The sequence below is a fragment of the Macrotis lagotis genome, chromosome 3, assembly GCF_037893015.1.
Source record: "Macrotis lagotis isolate mMagLag1 chromosome 3, bilby.v1.9.chrom.fasta, whole genome shotgun sequence".
Lineage (NCBI taxonomy): Eukaryota > Metazoa > Chordata > Mammalia > Peramelemorphia > Peramelidae > Macrotis > Macrotis lagotis.
The window spans coordinates 9,565,786-9,577,911 of record NC_133660.1 but is presented as its reverse complement, the minus strand read 5'-3'; the positions used below and the strand labels follow the sequence as shown (position 1 = coordinate 9,577,911).

The following is a 12,126-nucleotide window of genomic DNA, read 5'->3' as shown; positions in this document are numbered from 1 at the left end:
CCATAGTTTCTCATATGTCCAGTTATTATTCCTATTCTACTTGGATGATCCTCTGCCCCTTTACTTCATATAGTGGTGATTATATTCTCTATGCTGCCTTCACCTATAAGCCTTCTTTTTCCATGTCCAAGAACACTGAAATTCTCACTTGATCATACTCTTTGATCATTCTGCCTCTCTGCCTCTTCATTCCCATCTGTACCACCTTCAGTCTTCAGTTCTTTCCCAGTTTGTTGCCCCTGCTCAGAATGGACTCTCTTCTCTTCCCAATCCCTTGAGAACCATAGTGGAATTTATGAAATTCAGCCAAGTCCATGAGAAATTTGTTCTGTTGTCACAACTTGTTATTTCTCTCTCTGAAGGCATATCTCATATATACATCCTTTACGTATTTTGTGAGGAGCAGGTTAGATTAAATGTGCTTTGAAAAGCTGGAAAACATCCTACAAATGTATAAGGAAATGCCATTTCTATTCATACAATACTCTCGATTGGATAGTTAAACCCTGTTGAATTAATTTTTATTTATTTCCATTCTAGTGACAATTACTTTTCTTCATAGTAAATTCCTTACTTCCAGATCTGTTTTCATTCAACTGTATTTTTACACAGTGAGATGAAAGCTTATATACTATCTTCTACTTAGTTTCAAGACCATTTCTCAAGAATTTATAAGTAATTTACTAGAACTATCTTCCCTCAATTGAAATTTTAATTTAAAAAATTGTTTGGCTTGCATGGTAGAAGGAATTTCCTCATTACTAAGTTATTCTCACTGATAAAACCAAAAGTTTGGAACAAAACAATTTTTTAACTTAGGCTTAGGTTTACATGACCTGTACTCTGTTTTATGTAGGGGATCTTAATTATATTCATATGGGCTGACAGGTCTGTTCAACCTCTCAGCAACCTCCCACCCATTTTTTGTTTCCTTTTATATGACTTTGTTCTGTAACTTTGGAATCTGACTTGGTCGAATCCTCATTATAAAGAAAAATCTACTTAGAAGGTTCTAACTCTTATAGGTTATCTTTCAAGCAAACATGGAACTGCATGGAAATCAATCCACATTTTTTGCAAATAATTTAGAGTATTTGAGAAGAGGGTAACTGTTGATTTTTTTTAAGTTTCTTTTTAATGTCAGCATCTATTTAAATTATTCTTTATTAATTGATAAACTAGGTGAGAGGAGGATTAGAAAAATACTTTGTTACAAGATAGAAATCATGACCAATTTAATCAGAAGGCAACATAGATGTTAGTCAATGAAGAAATGATCCAATTTTCAGGAATTGGCACAAAATTTTTCAGAAATCAAGCTGTTGTTGTCAAATATGAGAAGTATGAAACACAGTTTTACTCTCGCCCAATGCAGAATTGTGATATCTATTTGATATTATTAATGACCCTGTAGGATTTAACCTTTAATTATTGTTCAGTTTCTATTCATTGGCTAAATTATACAAGACAACATGATTATGTCATGCCCAAGAAGGTTCACTAGAGGAATGGGAAGTCTCCAGACCAACTTCCGCCACTACGAACTGTCTGTGATCTTGTTGCCTCCTGGGAAAAAACAAACAAAGCACATTCTATATTTTCTAAAGACCTTTCTTTAGCTCCTGATTTTGAGTACATCTTCATTTGAGAAGATATTGGGGTTCTAATTTATTTTTTTTTCTATTTTGAAGGGAGGTTTCTCTGTGTTTATACAGTTAATGCCCATTGTGATCTTGATCCTCGTGTCCTTGTTAAGCCAGTTGATGGTCTCTAATCCACCTTATTCCTTATATCCCAGATCGTAAGTAATTGTTTTTTAATGAATTCTTTTCCTTGACAATCTTTCCACCACTTAAGTTATCAAAATAATTTTAATTTTTTCCTAGGTTTTATCAAATTAATAACTATGAAATATATTTTCCCTTTTCTAATCCAGATTGTTTAGTTGGATGAAATGAATAAAGAGAGAAGTATTATAATTAAACTTCATGGCTATTTAATACAGGAAAATGTATTAAAATAGTACATTCCTATTTTTCAAGGCAAAAATAGAATGATTATTTTCATCTTTTCTAAAGATGTAAGGAAGTGAGGAAACAACTTCATTTTCCTGTATATGTTAGCCTAGGGCTGTCCAAAGTGGACAGTGTTGATTTTTATGCAGCTCCCTGTGGGTTTACTAAATGCTTTAGTAAATGAAGCTGAGCTACCACAGAGCTCCCACTAAAATGGCAAATCAAAATATATTTTCTATTATTTCAATAAAAACTTTGAGAAGTAAGGTTGGACAACCCTGTGTAAGCATATATTCTGTTTGTAGAGTATGAAATAAAGAAAGTTTGACATTGCTCCTTGTTTACACAAAGCCCACATTCTCTTAGAAAGTGAATGAATCTTGAATTGTTTCATTGTATTAATAATTGTAATATTAAATTCTTTGCCTTTAAGGCAGTCTAATCCAATATTCCAGACAAATTAGTTTTGTTAGCTAGCTTGTAAATTAGGGAAATTAGCACACATTTATCTTGCCTTCATTGAATGGATATTTGTTTATGAAAGATAGTGCATTTACATGATTGTCATTAAATTTCCTTGTTGTAAATAAGACCTATCATTACTTAGATAGGAATTCAAACAATGATACATCTTTGGAGTTTTTTAAAATTCAAAATAAAACTTGTAATAATAATAAAATTATTTTATTTTAGAAAATGATCAGAATAGGTTTTTAAAAATTCAAGATAATGTAATTTTTTAATTAAATTGATTATCAATTTTATATTTTTAATGTCATTTTGGTAACTTTTTGCTAATTTGTTTATAAAATTTTAATTTTAATTAATAAAACTAAATAAAACTAATAAGCATTTTATCTGTTTTGCAGTGGTTCAGGACAAACCATTAAAATGCAGACAGAAAACTTGGGTGTTATTTATTATGTCAACAAGGATTTTAAGAATGAATATAAAGGATTGTTATTACAAAAGGTAGAAAAAAGTGTAGAAGAAGATTATGTGACTAATATTCGAAATAATTGCTGGAAGGAAAGACAGCAAAGTAAGTGATAAATAATTACCATTTTGATATTTTTCAAGAATTTATAAATAACTGATTTACTACAGATTTCCTAAGTTGCTCTTTGTACCATTCCCTTGTGATCCTCATTTATTCTCTCCATTCATCTTCCCCCTCCCCCCTTACTCTTTCTCCATTCTTTCTCTCTCTTTGGCTGTCTTTACCTGTCAGTCTGTACCTCTCATTTTCTTTCCGGTCAGCATCAATGTAATATTTGTGTAATTTCATTTGATATTGATCCAGATGCCAACAGAATTTAACCTAAAGTATAGATGGTTCACTAAGAAAAAAAATCCATAAATTGCAGAAGGCAGACATGTGGATTGTCATCTTTCTGTTATAGATGAGTAGCTGCATTATTATTCTTTGTTTACTGCTAAATATTCAGTATTACCAGTTAGCACTGAATGAGAAAATTTCCTTATTTAATGAGATTAGCACTACAGCTGAAATCAAGAGCCCTAGATTAGGGAGTTGATGGCCTTTAACTAGCTGTGATATGGGCAAGTCTCTTAGCCCCCTCATCTGTAAAATGGGAAAAGTTCATAACTTAAATGAACTACCCACTTGAACTTATTCAGATCACAGGGTGTAATGATCAGAATATTTTGTAAATATCAAATCCCTTCATAAAACTAGCAGCGTGCTTTGTTAGATCATTTCCTCTCTATTATGAGGAGATTCTGTATCCTATAGAGCCCTGAAATGATTTTTTAAAAATAGTCTGATAAAATGGAAAGAGAGGGATCTCACACTGACCAGCCTAGTTACATGGGATCATAGATTTAGAGCAGAAATTTTACAATAAAACAAATATCTGACTGTGGAAGTTCTGATAAACATTGAAATGTCTAGGAGATAAGAGTAGTGAGAGGAACTAGATAATGAGGAGTTGGATAAATGGCTGGTTAGATAATCGGTCACAGAATATTTTTTAGTTGTTCATTTTATTAATAATTATTTCAAGAAACCTCAAAAGTACTATGTTCATTTGTGAAAAGCTCCCTCTAATAACCTTCACAAATTTTTGCTTCTTGTGTTATAAATGAGAAAGACACCCAGTCTGACTTAATATTTAGTAGTTGATATTAAACTGTTCCTAAGTTGACAATCAGTTCATACAGTATCAGGAGCTGAAAGATAAAAGATTGATATGTTATTTTTTTTAAATGATTGGAGAATTCAGGGGCAGCCACAAGGACCCTGGAATCAGGAGAACCTGAGTTCAAATATAGTTTCAGAGTCTTACTAGCAAACTGTGTAACCTTGGACAAATCACTTAACCCAATTGCTTCTAAAGAAGGAAAAAAAAAATGATTGCAGAATCTCTAAAGGGGATGGAACACCAGAAATTGTCAAAAAAGCATTATTCATTTAAAAATATTATTTAAAGCTAATAAGAATCTTAGAGATTATCAGCTCCAATCCCCTCATTTTATAGATGAGGAATCTAAGAATAGGTAAAACCCTGAGTTCTTCCATAGTCATCATATCGAAATCTTGAAATAAGGACTGTCTCTCTCTGTGTCCCTTGAGCACAAACTTTAATATCCATTTTATGTGTCTTTTATGTGCTAAGTGTTAATCTTAGGGGGAAAAGTTAATTTTTTGCTTTTTGCAGGTTTTCTTATTCTTTTCTTAAGGCTCCCTATGTTGTAACATTTTAATTTACTAGACACTAATCCTTCACTACCTAAAGACTAATTCTTTTCTCTAATATAAATGTAAATGGAAAATATCAGTAAGTTCAACAAGTGAAGCTACTACTTCTTAACTTTATGGGTTGTAAGAATACAGAATCCTTTTAGGGGGTTTCGTTTTTTTGTTTGTTTGTTTTTTGTTGGTTTTTTTTTTTTTTGGCAAGGGAAATGGGGGTTAAGTGGCTTGTCCAAGGCCACACAGCTAGCTAATTATTAAATGTCTGAGGCCATATTTGAACTCAGGCACTCCTCATTCCAGGGCTGGTTTCTCTATCCACTTTGCCACCTAGCTGCACCCCCAGAATCCTTTTAGAAAACAGTATAAAACAAATATTTAAAAGATGGTTATATTAAAGAAGCTCATTCTGCATGGGCCCATAGGAAAGAATTTGGAAAAATGGCTACTACAATTTGTAAAGAGAATGAGATTGAGGCTTCATGGAAGAACTAATAACTTTTTTTTTTTTGCAAGGCAAATGGGGTTGCCCAAGGCCACACAGCTAGGTAATTATTAAGTGTCTGAGACCGGATTTGAACCCAGGTACTCCTGACTCCAAGGCGGGTGCTCTATCCACTGTGCCACCTAGCCACCCTAATAACTTTCTAATAGTTAAAAACTACCAAATGTCCTAATGGGTAATGAGATGTGTTCAGAATGGTAGGGTGCTTACCATCAGGGACAGGGAGAAGAGCGACCTCTGATATAGGAAGGTGCTATATAAGAGGAGCCTCAAGACCAGCTCATCGCTGAGATCCTTTGGTTTCCCAGCATGATTTAAGTAGTAATTAGCAGAAGTAGGATGCAAACTTAACTCTAGATCCAATGCTCAGTGCTTTAGAGGGAGAAACATTCCAAAATGGTTGCAGATCAATTTTCCTCAGAATAGCAGTGTTCTAAGTGGGGGTTTCAATCAATAGATGTTTAAGGAGTGACTGAATGATAGTGCATTTTTAAAACATAATTATTTTTTAAATTTTTAAAAAATGTTTTTGTATTTAAAGAAACAGATATGCAGTATGCAGCCAAAGTATACCGGGATGATCGACTACGAAAAAAGGCAGAATCACTAAGTATGGACAACTGTAAAGAATTAGAGCGGCTGACTAGTCTCTATAGAGGAGGATGAACCAGGATTTTCATTACATCTTTTAGCACACATTTTTTTCCTGTACAAGAAGATATTATTTTCTGAAAGAGTTGGAAATTAAAGACTAAATTGAGTAGTTTCTCCCTGAAATCTTATGCTATAGAATTGAATACAGTTAATGGTTTCTTTACATAATAAGAAATTTGACATTAAAATTCATGATTTAGTTATGTATCTCTTAATTGTTTAGTTTTACTTCCAGTGCTTACATAATTCTTTAATTACAGATTATTCAGAAAAGAATTATCATACCTCTAGCAGATTTCCAGTTATGGTGATTCCATTCTTCCCTTGTCATGTAAATATTTATGAAAAAAACCATTTTGTGTGTGTGTGTGTATATATATACATATATATATATATATATAAGTTATTGACTTTATATTTAAAAATCTCAGAAGTTTAGCTCCATGAAACACTTCAGCTCACTGATGGAATAATTATATGACAATGTTACTTTTTCCTTGTCAGGTGTCCAGTGTGTGGAGTTTAAACAACTACACTTTCTTTTTTTAAGGCAATTTAACTTTATGTAAAAAAAAATCTTCTAGCTTTATCTGCTCAGAAGAACTTAATATTTTTAAATGTATATTTCTGAATATATGTTGAGATGAATTGAACTGGTGTAAGATTATCAGTTTGCCATTTAGTTTTATGAATTGCTAAGCAATGTGAGGAAATGAAAAACTATCCCGATTAATTTAAAAATACAGTAAAAATGATATGTAGATACTTAATGTTGACATTTCTTGGGAAGTAAATGTCAGTTTTGAAATTCTGAAGGTATATTCCTTTGCTTCCACCACCACCACCACCACCCCCCCAGCCAATTTTTGTCCATTTAAAAGGAAAAATTTTTGAATGAAAAGACTTTACCCCCGCCCCTTACAGAAATTTTCATTTTCTTAGTTCACCATTTCATGTTTGGCCTTGAATGAAAAATTAATTCCTTTGTAAGCAAGTGGTAAGAAAAGTTACTTCTAAAATTAAGCCTTATGCCTTTAACACTATTGCCAACTACTAAACTTTTAGATAGATAACTTGTAAAATTATTTGACCTGTTTGACTGTATGCAAAGATGAGCAGAAATTAAGTGGCAGGGCAGACTAATCATTTACTTTGTAAATGTCTCTCTGTAGCACCACTCTGAGATTAAAATCAACTTAGCATCTTAAAGCAGTCAAATTTTATCTTAATAGAAAATACACATTTTGTAATGAAATCCATTCGTAAAAATTAGAAACAAATGTAAGCAGTTGAATGTTGGGTTTAGTGCCTGTAAATTGAGTATGTGAGTATTTTATTTGAAAATTTCTATGTTGAACAGTTTGTCACATTTTAATCATTTTGCTTAAACTCAATTTAATGGAACAAGAACAAGTCTTTGACAGTTTTTCTCCTTGATGAGAATGCTAAAAATTTGGTAATAGCAGTGTTCATTGTGTTTAGAAATTATTTTCTGAATTTAACTATTGTCAATCTAATAAATTACTGCTAAAATGAGCATTCTCCTTAAAATTGTCCTATTGTATGTATCACTTTTTTCCAAATGATTCACTAGAATTTTTTGGTTGCATCATAAATTATATAACAGCATAGTAATTAAGGAATAGTAGAAAACACAATCAAGTTGTACTTAATTTTTAAAGAAGTGGGTTTTAGAAAAAATAACATGTAAAAGGGAATTACAGTTTGAACTATTTCCTTCAGCCTGCAAAGAGAGCTGTTAGCCGTTAAAGGATGTAAAATATGAGATCATGGTTATTTATTTTGAAAGTATTATAGTCATTAGAAAACATACAAATTTGGATTAGAAAACATACAAATTCGAATTAGGATTAACTATTTTCATCTATTTCTTCAGTTTTCACAGGAATGGTGAGCATAAATGGGGGTAGTTTCTTTGAATTCAACCCTCCTATTTTATAATTCTGTTTCTTTTAATTTAGAGTGTGAGAGTGTGATGACATTGGTAAAGTTAAGTGAAATTGTATAATGCTAACTTATACATGGCTTTAGACAGTGTTATGCTTTTATTGTGTTGTTGTGTTCCATTGAATTTCATAAAACATTAAGGCGCAAAATGTGTTTGGAAAAAGAACATTCTAATTTTAATTGTAATCTTCACTAGTAATGACCGAGTAAATTTTAGGGTGCCCTACTGACCTAGCCTCAGGAGCTTCTGCTACTTTGTATTCTGGGGGTGAAAAAAGTTGAGTTTTCTGTACTACCTGCATACTGATTTAAAAGGGGGGGCGGCTGTGCTTTTTAATGTTTAAAGTATGGGAAACAAATTTTGAACACTTTGAGGTGGGAGATTTTCATATCTGACACTCATTTCAAAGAAAATTTTTTTGCCTGTGAAATACCTTTTTTTTTTTTTTTTTTTTTTTTGCTAAGGCAAATGGGGTTAAGTGGCTTGCCCAAGGCCACACAGCTAGGTAGTTATTGGGTGTCTGAGACTGGATTTGAACCCAGGTACTCCTGACTCCAGGGCTGGTGCTTTATCCACTATGCCACCTAGCTGCCCCTGAAATACCATTTCTTACAAAAGGTAAAAACCCAGATTCTAGACAAATTTTTCATCATTACCCAAAGCCTCCCAGTCATGGCGTAAGACTGTGGTGCTGTATATATTTTACAGCTATCTTTTTTTATTTTAATTTTTATTTAAGGCAATGGGGTTAAGTGACTTGCCCAAAATCACATAGCTAAGTAATTATTAAGTGTCTGGGGCTGGATTTGAACTCAGGTCCTCCTGACTCCAGGGCTGGTGCTTTATCCACTGCGCCACCTAGCTGCCCCTACAGCTATCTTCTTCAATTGGCAATAGAGAAATTTTTCACAGTATGTCCCTAAACACCTCATATTAGTAATAGATTAAAGCTTCTGTAGTTATACAAAATAAAGTATTTTAATGTCTTTGTGAATGAATTGAGACAAATTAGAATAACAATATTTGACTTAATTTTTGTTCTTCCTTGCCCTATAGTTTACAGATGGATTGGTGCTAGTCTTTGACACCTTGGCTAATTTTTAGAATTGTTGAGGATTTCATTCTCAACATTCTATAGTCGTTTCAGGTTAGTTTTTTAAAAGTGAAAATAATAGCTAATTAGATTTGGATGCATCTGTAACCATTTGTTTCATTCTCTTCACATAAAACATTTATAATTTGCAAATACTCTTTATATATGAGCATCCTTAGATTGATCCTGCTTGTACTACCTCTACCTAGGTTGGTTTTCTGCTTTTTTCTCCAAATACTAAAACCAACTAAGCCTTCATATCTCCAGATCTATATCTAACAAATAAAAGGCCTATTTGCTACAGTTAGATTGATTTAAAATAGTCTTCTCTTGTTCTTTAATATTTTAAAATACATGTGCCATCTGGCAACATGACAACACTACCTGATAAAAAGGTTAATTTTTTGCATAATTAATGCATGAATTTATATCTCCCACCGATATTAAGACAGTTAAAAAAATTCTTGATTGTTTGCCTGAATTTTAATCAAGGCAACTTTCCCATTTAGCAAGTATTATGTGAAAGAATTAAAAGGTTCATAGAAAAACTTACTTTAGTGTCCCTGTGGGAGACTTGGATCTGGTAATAATCTTCTGACTCCTCAGTCTCACTCTGAGTAAGGCAAAAAGGAGAGCTACGTGAAAACTTCCCTCCCCAAACATGGACAGGAAAACAGCAAAACAACCTTGATTATTGCTACTTTACAAAATAAGACTTAACTGAGAAGTACAAAATAATAGTCTGGCAAATAAGTTTATCATTTAAAGTTTTAGTGTCAGCAAATCCTTTTATATATTTTTACCAGAAAATAAGTAAAATAACAGAACCCTTAAAGCAAGTTTACATATCAGTTGATCTGATGGGAAACATGGTAATAGAATTCAGGCTTCCTTTTTAGTTTAATTACTGTTAAAATCCATATTTCATGTGAATCGAAGCAGCTTTCTTTTAAATATCATTATTTTAAAACACTCCTTATATTAAGGAATGTGTAACCTTTTAAAAAAAATTCCCTTTGCATGTTTACCTTTTCCCAGATTGAGATAAGATTTTTTTTTTTCATTTAATGCCAACGTTTGCTGGTCTTGGGGCCATTAGATTTGTGAATACTCTGTGTATTGTGTGTGTGTATGTGTGTGTTTAGGTGTATATATTTTTTTCAGCTAATACCTCAAACTTGTGATTGTTTAATTAATACCATAATATGTTTGCACAGAGCAGGGCTTCCATTGGCAGAAGGATTAAACTAATTCTAGGAATTCAATTCAGAGTCTTTTTATTAAAAATTAGTCATTCTAATTATAAATTCCATTGTTCAAAATAGCCTGTACCTGTTTCTCTTCAGTATGCTAGGTAAGAAGCATTTCTTAAAATGTCATTAAATGTTCATTGCAATTGATAATTGAGCCTGTGGAGAAGACAGTTAACCTATCTGACCTCAGACATGGTCTTAATAATTCCATTTCATAGAAGATAAAGCATTCCAGTGTGATAAGCCACTTTTCCACTTGTAAATGGGTAATATTCAACTATATGTGGCGTGAGCTTTGATATTGAAGAGTTCAGTTCGTCTAGATAGTCACAATGATAAGAAATGAAATCAGTAAAAGCATTAACTCAGTTGATCTTTGATACTGAGAAATTCTTCTTGCCTGTTTTACCTTCTGACATTCTCCAAAATTTAGTTTGTATGCTTTTGAAAGCCTCAAATAATTTTCCCAATATGTGTAGGAATTTTAATGGAAGCCTTGTAAAGAAAATTTAATGAAGTGAAGCTGGCATCTTATATAGGAGATCTTATTTTGTCTATATAGTGCATTCAAGATTACAAAATGAACTGTCTGATTTGTAACATTTACTGTAATATCAGACTTATATCAAAATAAAATTATTTTCAGTGTGAGAACTGTGTTAAATGTTACTTGATTTTACTTTTGTAAACTTGTTAAATTCTATTGAATGCTTCATGATGAATTTGTTTTTCTGTTCCTAGTTTTCATGTCTGTACAAAGTGGGAACAAATTCAAGTATATCATTCTCCCTACAGAAGATTATAAGTTCATTTAAAAGGTTTGCTGGGTTTTAGGATTCCTGGCCTTCCTGCATTCCCTCTACCATTATTAAAGAATAAGAGAGTTGTAAAGAACTGAGGGTTATTTTGTATTTTTCTTTGAATTGTGGGTTACCATGGGCAGAAAAGTTTCATCACCCACCACAATACCTCATTAGGTAGTTGAGTAAAGTTGTTACCCTTTAAAGTGCTGTCTAAATTATTACTAATTAACAGTAATGTCACCCTGCTGGCAGTTAAACTGGACCTGGAAAAGTTGATAGTCAAGTATAGTCCTTTTAAGACCACATTTGAAGCCTTTTTAACCTTTCTTAAAGTCCTGTGAAATATGAATTCCTAAGCTTTTTCATTAATCTCTTTTTTCCCCACAGAAAAGAATGAGTCCCTGTAAATAAGACTTTATGATGGTTTAGGTTTTATGTCATTTATATTAGTGTAGTATTAAGTCAGATCAAAAATTGCAGTCATACCTTACACATAGTGAATGTATACATACATTTTTCTTATTGATAATCCTGAGAAGAAATTCAGATATGGCCATCACCGCTGTACAATCAGGGATAAATCCCATCTCTTCAATTGGGTCATAGGCATATATTGCTCTCAATTTAATCTCATTTTTTTTGTTTGTTTTTGTCTTTCATGTTCCATTTTCAAAATGCGATTTCTAAAAAATATTCTAATTTTTAGCATTGTCCTGCAGAACCAAGGTATTTTTATCTGCTATCCAAAGATGAAATGAGATTTTGCTTGGATAGTTGACTGATGGACTAGTGCTGAAAATGCTAAGTCTATAAGGAGATCTGACTGGTATTGTTACATATAAGTTGTATGTATATACATAGACCACACATACACAAATGGGCATCTAGGATCCCAACATTGAGCCATTATAATTTATCGATCTTCTAGTTTCTCTTAAAATCCTATTTTTCTAAAGCACAGATCTATTTAACCATCTCCCGATACAGTGAACCTTTTGTTTTCTGATAAAATACAAAATCCTCATTGTCACTCTATAGCTCTAAACTGCCTTTCTAGATTTGAAATTCCATGGACCTGTCACCACACACTTTTAACCAAATAGCCGGACTTGCCTTCT

At 32.4% G+C, this 12,126-nt stretch overlaps 1 protein-coding gene across 2 annotated transcripts in view; it reads left to right on the top strand.

Annotated features, from left to right (window-relative positions):
• Positions 1-11,099, top strand: part of DNAJB14 (DnaJ heat shock protein family (Hsp40) member B14) — a 79,614-nt gene extending 68,515 nt beyond the window's left edge. The window contains exons 6-9 of one of the 2 annotated variants that reach the window (XR_012476816.1): positions 1,692-1,801; positions 2,885-3,057; positions 5,778-9,006; positions 10,947-11,099. Coding sequence is in view for 1 of the 2 variants with exons in the window: in XM_074228099.1 (XP_074084200.1) it covers positions 1,692-1,801; positions 2,885-3,057; positions 5,778-5,902 (408 nt within the window). In the remaining variant the exon portion in view is untranslated. The other variant, XM_074228099.1, reaches the window with a different exon arrangement.
• The last annotated feature ends 1,027 nt before the right edge of the window (positions 11,100-12,126 follow it).